At 46.2% G+C, this 12212-nt stretch overlaps 1 protein-coding gene across 4 annotated transcripts in view; it reads left to right on the top strand.

Annotated features, from left to right (window-relative positions):
• Window positions 1–12212, top strand: part of LOC119969424 (solute carrier family 12 member 5) — a 1634719-nt gene that overhangs the window by 1410635 nt on the left and 211872 nt on the right. For all 4 annotated transcript variants that reach the window (XM_038803049.1, XM_038803048.1, XM_038803051.1 and 1 more), the window contains exon 6: window positions 9752–9882. In XM_038803049.1, the coding sequence (XP_038658977.1) occupies window positions 9752–9882 (131 nt within the window). The remainder of the gene's footprint in view (window positions 1–9751; window positions 9883–12212) is intronic.

Raw genomic sequence — 12212 nt, 5'->3', positions numbered from 1 at the left:
TGATGCTCGTGGGATTTTCCACCTGCTCTGCTGACCCCTTGGACGGCTACTGCAGGCTCCTAATCACCCCCAAGGTTTCTGAAGCCACCTAAAGAGGCAAGTGATGCACAACAGAAACGATGAAATCTAAACAAAGCGATTTATGGCCTGAATGATGTTATGAGGTGTGGTATTTTTTGCTGAGAACTGTTTTGCTGGAAATAGGGCTGTGTTCAACTAAAAGCAAATCTTGCAATGTTCTATTACTCTCATAAAGGGAAACTTTCAAGTATCATCATGATACATGTTGATATATTTTGTGGTGGTACTACAGAATTTGAGAAATGTATTATTAATAGGATGACGGAGAAATTTCAGTTTGGCAGTCAGGCTTCTGGGATTATAAAAATATTAGTTTAGCTATTAAGCAGGTCCAGAATAACTTTAAATCAGCAATCCTATTTAGAGATTATCATTCCTATCCTGGTGAACCATGCTAAATCATCACAGAAAAATAATGTTTCATCTAACAGAAGAGACAGATTAGTTGGGGAGTTTGATTGGTCTGTTGAATTCGAAATGCACCGAGACAAGATTGGACACGAGTTGTGATATTTTGGAACTAAATACCCTAACGCAGAGTATTTTAAGGTCAAAACATGTTTTAAAGTTGGTGAACTGCACCCTTAAATTTCTATACGTGGGTGACCCAAAGAATATGAGAACATAGAGTGCAGAAGGAGGCTATTCGGCACATCGACCGACATCTGCACTAATCCACTTAAGACCTCACTTGCACCCCATCCCCGTAACCCAATAACCCCTCCTAACCTGTTTTTGGTCACTAAGGGCAATTTATCATGGCCAATCCACCTAACCGGCACATCTTTGGACTGTGGGAGGAAACCGGAGCACCCGGAGTAAACCCACACAGACATGGGGAGAATGTGCAGACTCCGCACAGACAGTGACCCAAGCGGGAAACAAACCCAGGACCCCAGAGCTGTGAAGCATCTATGCTAACCACTGTGCTACCATGCTGCCATCTTATTTTATTAATATTTTCTTTACCTTTTAACCACCCATTCCTCCCTGGATTGCTTGTCTGTGTGTCTACAGAGAGACAGTGGGGATGAGGCCTCACATGAATCGATGGAATGAGTTCCCGTATACACGGTTAATTTATGTTTTCAAAAATCGTGGTGGCTGCTGAGGGAGAGAGAGAGGAGGTAGGACATGGAGAGGAGTGACAGCGGGCTGCTGATCCATACACTGGCTGGGCAGACTGGGGGTGGAGGGGCCCTATCAGGGCCGGTGGAGTGGAAGGGAACGGGAGAACAGACAGAGTTACAGGGGTGATCCACCACAGGACTGGGGCGGTGTCCAGGCACGGACTGCCATTACCGCAGCCTGAAAGGCAGCTTTCTTGCTGCGGACCCCACTAACCATCCACCCTGGTCCCTGCGCCTCCAACCACCCAACTCCCCACACCACACACCACCCCACTGCCCACCACACTATTCGAGGAACCTTCTGGACAGAGTTAGCTGGAGCTTTCTTTCAACCAGAATCAAAACCCAAACCAAACTCAAACCTTGGACTCTGAAAAGCATTTAAGTGGGATCAGATTCAATCATCACCTGTTACTGGGCAGAGCACAGGCTTTTGAGCCAATTCATTGGCCACCAGCCAATCAATCAAACCCATTCCCAACCCATCTCTCTGTCACTGATGCTGGCCAGTCTGCTGCTTCTGTTTAAACCGGCACAGCCTTACGGATTCTTCCTGTTTGAATTACTACAGGTTGCTTGCCTTAAAGTCAGATGTCCATTAATCATCCATGAATCAAAAATATGAGGGCGAAAATAAAAGAAAGGGGAAATAAGGGAATAAACAAGGTATAAACAGGAAGGACCATTACACTGTTCCCTGTCAGGACTCTCCCAGCTTCACCTCAGGTCTGATACTTTTCCTATCTTCATCTGTTCTAATGATTCAAACTTGCACACTAGTATTTCTGATATGTCTCTCAATTTGCTCAAGTGAGGGTTCTCCGTGGTTCACATGAAACATTTAGATTATTGATTAATTGTATCAACCCATTTTAACTTGGAGATTACTTTTCTCTCCATCATTTGTTTTAATCCAGTATGCTCAATCCAAAATCTTTCTTCAGTAACACTTTTTGTACAGTACATTACCCTTCAGGTAAGAGAAGGGATGGGATTTTCAAACGGCAATTTATGGAGCTAGGGTGGAAGCTGAGAGCCAGGACAAACCATGTTGTCATCTCTGGTTTGTTGGCGGTGCCATGTGCTAGCGAGTTGAGGAACAGGGAGAGAGTACAAATAAACACGTGGCTGCAGGGATGGTGTGGGAGGGAAGGTTTCAGTTACGTGGATAATTGGAGCACATTCTGGGGAAGGTGGACCTGTACAGGCAGGACGGTTTGCACCTGAACCAGAGGAGCACCAATATCCTGGGAGGGAAATTTGCTACAGCTCTTTGGGGGGAGGGGGGTGTTTAAACTAATTTGTCAGGGGAATGGGAAAACGAGCTGTCGTCCAGAAGCCAGTGTTGAGAGTAATGAGGTACTGAGGAGGGTATCGAGGTCGCAGGAGTGTACCGGCAGACAGGAAGGTGGGTTAAAGTGTGCCTACTTCAATGTAAGGAGCATCCGGATTAAGGTAGGTGAACTTGGAGCGAGGATTAGTACTTGGGGCGATGATGTTGTGGGCATTACGGAGACATGGTTAGAACAGGGACAGGAAGGTTTGTTGGAAGTTCCGGGGTATAGATGTTTCAGTACGAGTAGGGAAGGTGGTAAAAGAGGTGGAGGAGTAGCATTATTAATCAAGGATAGTTTAACGGCTGCAGAAAGGCAGTTTGAAGGGGATCTGCCCACCGAGGTAATGTGGGCTGAAGTTAGAAATAGGAAAGGAGTGGTCACATTGTTAAGAGTTTTCTATAGACCCCCAAATAGTAATGACACAAATAGTGGAGGAAGAAATTGCAAAACAGATTATGGATAGTTGTGGAGGTCTCAGGGTAATTGTCATGGGTGACTTTAACTTTCCAAATATTGATTGGAACCTCTATAGGTCAAACAGTTTGGATGGGGCAGTTTTTGTACAGTCTGTGCAGGAGGGTTTCCTGACACAATATGTGGATAGACCGACAAGAGGTGGGGCCACATTGGATTTGGTACTGGGTAATGAACTGGGCCAAGTGTTAGATTTGTTTGTGGGAGAGCACTTTGGAGATAGTGAGCACAATTCGGTGTCTTTCACTATTGCAATGGAGAGGGATAGGGCCATACGCACGGCAAGGTTTATAATTGGGGGAGGGGTAATTATGATGCGATTAGGCAAGAATTAGGGAACATAAAATGGGAATAGAAACTGTCAGGGAAAGGCACAAATGAAAAGTGGAAATTGTTCAAGGAACGAATATTGGTGTCCTTGATAGGTATGTCCCTGTCAGGTAGGGGGGAAATGGCCGTGTGAGGGAACCATGGTTCACAAAAGAGGTTGAATGCCTTGTCAAGAGGAAAAAGCAAGTGTATGTAAGGATGAGAAAACAAGGTTCAGTTGGGTTGCTTGAGGGTTACAAAGTAGCAAGGAATGAGCTAAAAAAAAGGGCTTAGGAGAGCTAGGAGGGGGCATGAGAAGTCCTTGGTGGGTCGGATCAAGGAAAACCCCAAGGCTTTTTACTCTTACGTGAGAAATAAAAGAATGACCAGGGTGAGGGTAGGGCCGGTCCAGGACAGTAGTGGGAACTTGTGCATGGAGTCAGAAGAGATAGGCGAGGCGTTAAATGAATACTTTTCTTCAGTGTTCACCAAGCAGAGGGGTCATGTTTTTGAGGACGAGAGTGTGATACAGGCGGGTAGGCTGGAGGAGGTAGATGTTCTGAGGGAGGATGTATTAGCAATTTTGAAAAACCTTAGAGGAAAAAGCAAGCGTATGTAAGGATGCACTTACATACTTAGGGTCGACAAATCCCCTGGGCCGGATGGGATATATCCTAGGATTCTTTGGGAGGCAAGGGATGAGATTGCAGAGCCTTTGGCTTTGATCTTTGGGTCCTCACTGTCCACGGGGATAGTGCTAGAGGACTGGAGAGTGGCGAATGTTGTTCCTCTGTTCAAGAAAGGGAATAGGAATGATCCTGGTAATTATAGGCCGGTTAGTCTTACTTCGGTGGTCGGTAAGTTAATGGAAAAGGTCCTGAAAGATAGGATTTCTGACCATTTGCAAAGATGCAGCTTAATCCGGGATAGTCAACACGGATTCGTGGAGGGTAAATCTTGCCTCACAAATTTGATTGAATTCTTTGAGGAGGTAACTAAGTGTGTAGATGAAGGTAGAGCAGTTGAAACCGTATACATGGATTTTAGTAAGGCGTTTGATAAGGTTCCCCATGGTCGGCTCATGAAGAAAGTAAGGAGGTGTGGGATAGAGGGAAATTTGGCCAATTGGATAAGTAACTGGATGGAAAATTTTCAGACTGGAGACCAGTTACCAGCGGTGTACCACGGGATCAGTGCTGGGTCCTCTGCTATTTGTGATTTTTATCAATGACTTGGAGGAGGGGGCGGAAGGGTGGGTCAGTAAATTTGCTGATGACACCAAGATTGGTGGAGTAGTGGATGAGGTGGAGGGCTGTTGTAGGCTGCAAAGAGGCATTGATAGGATGCAGAGCTGGGCCGAAAAATGGCAGATGGAGTTTAACCCTGATAAGTGCGAGGTGATTCATTTTGGTAGGACAAATTTGAATGCGGATTACAGGGTCAACGGCAGGGTTCTGAGGAATGTGGAGGAACAGAGAGATCTTGGGGTTCATGTCCACAGATCTCTGAAGGTTGCCACTCAAGTGGATAGAGCTGTGAAGAAGGCCTATAGTGTTTTAGCGTTTATTAACAGGGGGCTTGAGTTTAAGAGCCATGGGGTTATGCTGCAACTGTACATGACCCTGGTGAGACCACACTTGGAATATTGTGTGCAGTTTTGGTCACCTCATTATAGGAAGGATGTGGAAGCATTGGAAAGGATGCAGAGGAGATTTACCAGGATGCTGCCTGGTTTGGAGGGTAGGTCTTATGAGGAAAGATTGAGGGAGCTAGGGCTTTTCTCTTTGGAGCGGAGGAGGATAAGAGGCGACTTAATAGAGGTTTATAAGGTGATGAGGGGGATAGATAGAGTGGACGTTCAGAGACTATTTCCTCGGGTGGATGTAGCTGTTACAAGCGGGCATAACTATAAGGCTCAGGGTGGGAGATATAGGAGGGATGTCCGAGGTAGGTTCTTTACTCAGAGAATGGTTAGGGTGTGGAATGGACTACCTGCTGTGATAGTGGAGTTGGACACTTTAGGAACTTTCAAGCGGTTATTGGATAGGCGCATGGAGCATACCACAATGACAGGGAGTGGGATAGCTTGATCTTGGTTTCGGACAAAGCTCGGTACAACATCAAGGGCGGAAGGGCCTGTTCTGTGCTGTACTGTTCTATGGTCTAAATCAGGCTACTGTGAGGGTTGACCTCTCCAGAAAGCCAGCCCGTGCTGTATTCTTGAACCAACGGAGGCCTGAAGACAAACCTCGAACTGAAAACAAAGTTTGATCAGAAATAAGGTGATTCACCAGAAAGTTAGTGTGAGCAATATAACTCTCTCCAGGGAGCTGCTAAAAGTTGGGAGTACTGCATTCTTAAAATAACAGAAAAACTGATGAATTAGCCTACAGGAAAGTTATCACAGGCTGTAGACAAAGACAAGAATCTACTTTTCTCTGGACAGACCGTGAGTGTTTGTTTCTGAAACCATTGATACCTGACCAAATCCGCAGTAAGTGCCTTGGACTGAAGGCGGGACTGAAGCAAAGCTGCTGAAAATGGACCATCTGAAGCTTTTGTCTGTGTTTGTCTGTGTTGTGTGTGTGAGTAGAGGGTGGGGCAGCTAAAGTGGAAGTCAGGTGTTTAATGATAGTTTACCAGTTATATTTACTGCGTAATGCATGACAGTTCTTGTTATAAATAAACAGCAATCATGTTTAGATTTACAAACACACATGGGCTTTCATAGAATTTACAGTGCAGAAGGAGGCCATTCGGCCCATCGAGTCTGCACTGGCTCTTGGAAAGAGCACCCTACCCAAGCCCCTACCTCCACCCTATCCCCAAAACCCAGAAACCCCACCTAACACTAAGGGGCAATTTGGACCTGAGGGCAATTTATCATGGCCAATCCACCTAACCTGCGCATCTTTGGACTGTGGGAGGAAACTGGAGCACCCGGAGGAAATCCACGCACACACGGGGAGAACATGCAGACTCCACACAGTGACCCAGCGGGGAATTGAACCTGGGACCCTGGCGCTGTGAAGCATTTGTGCTATCCACAATGCTACCGTGCTGCCCCTGGTGACTGTGATTATTGGGCTGCCAAGGGCCAAAGACTTCAGGTATTTTTATAAGAATTATTGGTTAATTAACTTTTGTTGTGACTCTGGGTCACGCGGGTCGGAATTGAAATGAAAAAGTGAAAATGAAATGAAAACCACTTATTGACACAAGTAGGCTTCAGATGAAGTTACTGTGAAAAGCTCCTAGTTGCCACATTCCGACGCCTGTTCGGGGAGGCTGGTGCGCATTTGCCCAGGTTGTTACAACAGCAGCATGTCAGGAAGTGTAAAATAGTTTGGCGTTCTTATGGGCTTAGTTAATAACATGGGGTGGGATTCTTCGACCCCCCCCCGCCGGGTCAGAGAATCATCGGGGGGAGGCGTGAATCCTGCCCCCGCTGGCTGCTGAATTCTCCAGTGCCGGGGTTTTGGCAGGGGCGGCAATCACACCGCGCCAGCCCCGGCAATTCTCCGGCCCGTGATGGGACGACTGGCCACCCGTTTTCGGTGGGTCCCGCCGGCGTAAATCACAACAGGTCCTTACCGGCGGTACCTGGCTCCACGGGCGGCCTGCAGAGTCCTCGGGGGGGGGCGCGGGGAGATCTGGCCCCAGGGAATGCCCCCACGGTGGCCTGGCCCACGATCGGGGCCCACCGATCCACGGGAGGGCCTGTGCCGTGGGGGCACTCTTTCCCTCCGCACCAGCCACTGGGATGCGCCCCCTGCGCATGCGCTGGGATGCGCCAACTCGCTCCGGCCAGCCCTTCGACGCCGGTAGGCGTGGTGCCAAGCCTTTCCGCGCCGGCTGGCGCAGCGCCAAACACACCAGCGCCGGCCTAGCCCTGAACGTGCAGAGGATTCCGCACCTTCGGGGCGGCCCGACGCCGGAGTGGTTCACGCCACTCCTCGGCGCCGGAGTGGTCCGCCCCGCCGGTTCGCTGAGAATCCCACCAATGTTCTCAGAAATGAGACAGAGAAGTCAAAGAAGGGAAGGGAAAAGTCAGAGATGGGCCAGTAGAAGGTTAGTGAAGGAGGGAGGGAAACATAGTCAATGAAATGTCCTAATTCCGTGTGAGTGCAGAAATCAGCACTGATACAGTTATCAATGTACCGATGAAAGAGGTGAAGGAGGGTGCCGAAGTAGGACTGGAACAAGGAATGTTCCAAAAAAAAAGGCAGGCATAGCTAGCACCCATGGTAGAGAACGTATCCTTGTGGCAACCATTATTCGGAGGAAGCAAATGGATTTGAACGAGAAGCCGTTCAATGTGAGAAAAAGTTCAGCCTAGTGGAGGAGGAGGGATGGTGCTTAAGAGCTGTTCACGAATACCTCCTGTCATTTAAATTCTCTTTCCCTCCAATCTATTGCAAACCTTCACTTTTATCCTCCTTTCGTTTCACCCATCCCCTCCCCCTTTCCACCTGCTCAGATGAGGGCAGCACGGTAGCATAGTGATTCGCACAATTGCTTCACAGCTCCAGGGTCCCAGGTTCGATTCCAGCTTGGGTCACTGCCTGTACAGAGTCTGCACGTTCTCCCCGTGTGTGTGTGGGTTTCCTCCTGGTGCTCCGGTTTCCTCCCACAGTACAAAGATGTGCAGGTTAGGTAGATTGGCTATGCTAAATTGCCCTGTGTCCAAAATTGCCCTCAGTGTTGGGTGGGGTTGCTGGGTTATGGGGATAGGGTGGAGGTGTGGGCTTGGATAGGGTGCTCTTTCCATGAGCCGGTGCAGACTCGATGGGCCAAATGGCCTCCTTCTGCACTGTAAATTCAATGATTCTATGATTATCAAAATTCTAAATTTCCTCAGTTTTGATGAAAGGTCATTGACCTGAAATGTAACTTTGTTTCTCTATCCACAGATCCTGCCTAAAGTGCTGAATATTTCCAGCATTTTCTGGTTTTGTTTCAGATTTCCAGCATCTGCAGTATTTTGCTTTTGTATTGAGTCCAACAATTCCAGATCGTAAGCTCTGTCCCTATTTTGTTTCCATTCTTTTGTTGCTTTCGTTTTTTATCTCATTGTTCGGGGATTCTGCCATTGACACCTCCTCTAAACCCAATTATTTTCTTTACTGAGTTCACTACCATTTGTATTTAGCCTTGTTCCAGCAAATCTTTTGCCATTTAATTTCTCCTGCCTTCCACCCTATCACAGCCCTTCACTTTTGTCCTTTCTCCCACCCCACCCTCTTTCCCTTCTTTAAAACCTGTTACATCTCTAATCTTTCTCAGTTCCAATGAAGGTTCATTGACCTGAAACATTAACTCTTCACAAATGCTGCAGACTAATTCCAGCTTTTCTTGTCCCATTTATAATGTAATAATATAATTTGTCTTTTGGTTCAACGCTATTTATGTGCCCCATTAAATATAACAGAAATAAATGTGAGTGGAAAAATGTGAACTAATGTTATACAATTTGATATATGACTGTAATAAAAGCAAATTACTGTGGTTGTTGGAATCTGAAACGAACACAGAAAATTCTGGACAATCTCTGCAAGTCTGACAGCACCTGTGGAGAGAGACGGGAGCTAACGTTTCGAGTCTGGATGACTCTTGATTTACTACTGTATTGATGCTTTCCACAGAAAAACATTCCTTGAATTCCATTGTGGAACAGGATTCCTGAACAAAATGGCTGGAGCAAAAATCCTGTCACCATTTTAGTAAAAATTTGGATGCTGCAATCGGGGAATTAAAAATCATTCCAACTGGATGAATTAAGAAGGGTCAAATGGCCATAATTATCTTACGATCTCATTTATGGCCCTTCATATCCCCCCTTATTGTAATGTTTCATCTGATTGTGAAAGTGTAAAACTGGGTTTTACAGCCTATACTGAGCCTGAAACAGCCCTGATTTGTACTAAAGTTGGCATCATAATTGTTCATTATATAAGTGCTAAATAATTGCTGCAAAATAAAGTCTTCACCTGAATAACGTTGCCTGAATACATTTGTGTTTTATCATCATGGTGCAAAGACCTTGTTCATTATGTGGAACTAGTAAAGCCATTCTTCATACAAGGATTTATGATTTCATTACCTTTAGCACACAGAGGCAATCTTCCCCTTCCCCCTTCCTGCAGGTAAAAAGAGTAAATTATCTCAATATGTTTGGTTATTGAGACAAGCGCTGATGAAACTGAGGACTTTTCCCAGCATAGGTGTGTCACGTAACATAAGATTTAAATTTTGATTGATTCCATTATTTGATACATATTGCAAATGTCCACTGTCGCTGCCTTTGGAAATCTTTGATCTGACTGTACATAAATTCAATAGGAAAGAAATGCATTGGATATGTCATTTAAACACAAATATTTCTGACTTGTATTCCTTTATTTGTTGTGTTTCCTACAGCTGGTGGTGCCTATTACATGATCTCCCGCTCACTTGGCCCAGAATTCGGGGGTGCTGTGGGCCTCTGTTTCTACCTGGGAACAACCTATGCTGGTGCTATGTATATCCTGGGTACCATTGAAATCCTGCTGGTGAGTGCAAGTAGCAAAGGCCAGAGGGAGTAAGAAATAAATAATTTGAATTTTATAGTGCTGTTCATGACCTCAAGATGTCTCAAAGTGCTCTAGCGCCAATGAGGAATTTTGTAAAGTATTCTCAATTTTGTAACATAGGAAAATCAGCATCCAGTTTGCACACAGCAAGATCCCACAATCAGCAATAGGATGGTAACCAGATTATCTGTTTTAGGAGTAGGCAGATGGAGCCTCCATTTTGTGTCTTCTCCAGAAATGCATCACTCCCTCAGTGCTGCAAGGAGCATCAGCCTGAATTATGGGCTTCAGGTTTCTGAAGTGGGAGTTAAACCCACAGGTTTATGATGAAACGAGGGCTTACTCATCTGTCCAGCATTAACAATGCTGTTTATTGGCTTGACTCCTGAGGAAGGGTGTCAATATCAGGCATGGCTGGCACCATTTAAGAGTAGCCTGCACTTGGTAAAGGGAAAGTGCTGCAGCAGGTGCTGGGAGGTTTCTGATTCAAAACATTGTTCAGAAATGTCAAAGACAGTTGAGCAGGGATGGAAGGTTCACCAAGATGTGGAGGAATCTGAGTGGAGTCTGGCCTGGGATCGTCAGGAGAATGGCACAATATGGGAGAGAGTGGCCTCCAAGTTTTTCCAACACCATACTGGAGGCCTTAATAGTCATGGAGTTCAATGTCAGGAAGTTAGCCCCGAAGTCCTGTATGTCACACAGTGACTTTACATAAGTGTTCAAGGTCAGTGACTGCATCTCCCTATGCCATATCTCACCAACTGAACCATTGGCCTGAGGCACTGCTAATGACCATAACTCCATCATTTACCTACCTATCAATCAGGAATCATGCCTGGCACTCATGTGCTCCACCTAGCCCTTGCATGCCTAGTACTGCTGCAAGCCTCACATTAACAGCTTGATAACACTGTTCCCAACCATAACAGCTACCTTACGCAAACACATGATACCATACCGGGTGGGTTTTTGCGCTCTCGCAACCGCTTCCTTCCTCGCAACGAATTTTATGGCAGCGGAAGCAGCTCGCCATTGCCCGCCAGTGGGATATTCCGGCCCCGTTGCTTTCAGTGGGTTTTTCCGTTGTTCACACCCTCTGCCAGCAGGACACCCACAGTGGGGGAGGGGTGCCAGAAGATCCCACAGGCCAAGAACAGCTGGAACAGAAGATCCCACAAGTCAAGAACAGCTGGAACACTACGGCCATTGACACACTACCTGCTCTTTTGCAAGACAAGAGGAGTCAGCAGGAGCTAATTGGTGAAGGAAAAACATGGATGAGACAGTGGTGGCCATTATTAGAACATAGAACATAGAACAGTACAGCACAGAACAGGCCCTTCAGCACTCGATGTTGTGCCGAGCAATGATCACCCTTGAGACACCCTTGAGGGTGTTATTGAGACACCCTTGCTGAGACCATGACGAATGGAGGTGCTGGAATGATCGAAGATGGCAGAATCCTCACACCTAATCCTCCTTCTCGCCTCTCCCTCATCCCATGTTGACTTCTGATTTACATGTTGTAAATGGTGCAACATGCACTGCTTACTTTCTCCCCAATGCTCAACTTGCCACACCACAAGATTACCCTTGTACCTTTCTCCTTTCACACAGCACCGTATATAGTTTTAGTCTCCTCATCTAAGGAAGAATTGCCTTGGATGTGGTACAGCAAAGGTTCAGACGATTGATTACTAAAATGCAAGGATTGTCCTATGATGAGATGTTGAGTCAAATGGGCCTGTGCTCTCTGGAGTTTAGAGGTGATTTCATTGAAACATAAGATTCTGAAGGGGCATGACAGGGTAGATCCTGAGAGGTTGTTCCTCCTGGCTGGAGCATCTGAAACTAGGGGGTCCTAGTCTCTGGATAAGGGGTGGTTCACTGGTTATGATCCTCATGGGCGAACCATAAACCAAAATAACTACATTTACTGAATGACCTCAAAATAACGAAATAACCATTTTTTGTAGCTTTTACTTTTAACACAATTCAGAAGCCACGTACATCAATTAACATTTACGGTTGGCACAACTATCAGTTACACATGTAATAGCAGATACAACAAAGCCTTTTTCATGAGATTTCAAACATTCACATCACCCCGCACAAGTGTTGGAATCATGTGCAATCTCACAATCTGACCACGTTGTGCAGAAACAGCCAGAACAGGGTGAGGAAGATGACAATGGGCTGCATTTAATGTGCCCTGGCTAGGTGTGTTTTCACCGAGGGTAGTGAGTTTTACGCAGGCGATGCATGCCCACCCAACCAACTTCCTACCCACTCCCAGGCACAGACAT

This window comes from Scyliorhinus canicula, chromosome 7 (genome assembly GCF_902713615.1).
Source record: "Scyliorhinus canicula chromosome 7, sScyCan1.1, whole genome shotgun sequence".
NCBI classification, from domain to species: domain Eukaryota; kingdom Metazoa; phylum Chordata; class Chondrichthyes; order Carcharhiniformes; family Scyliorhinidae; genus Scyliorhinus; species Scyliorhinus canicula.
This window is presented reverse-complemented; position numbering and strand designations above follow the sequence as displayed.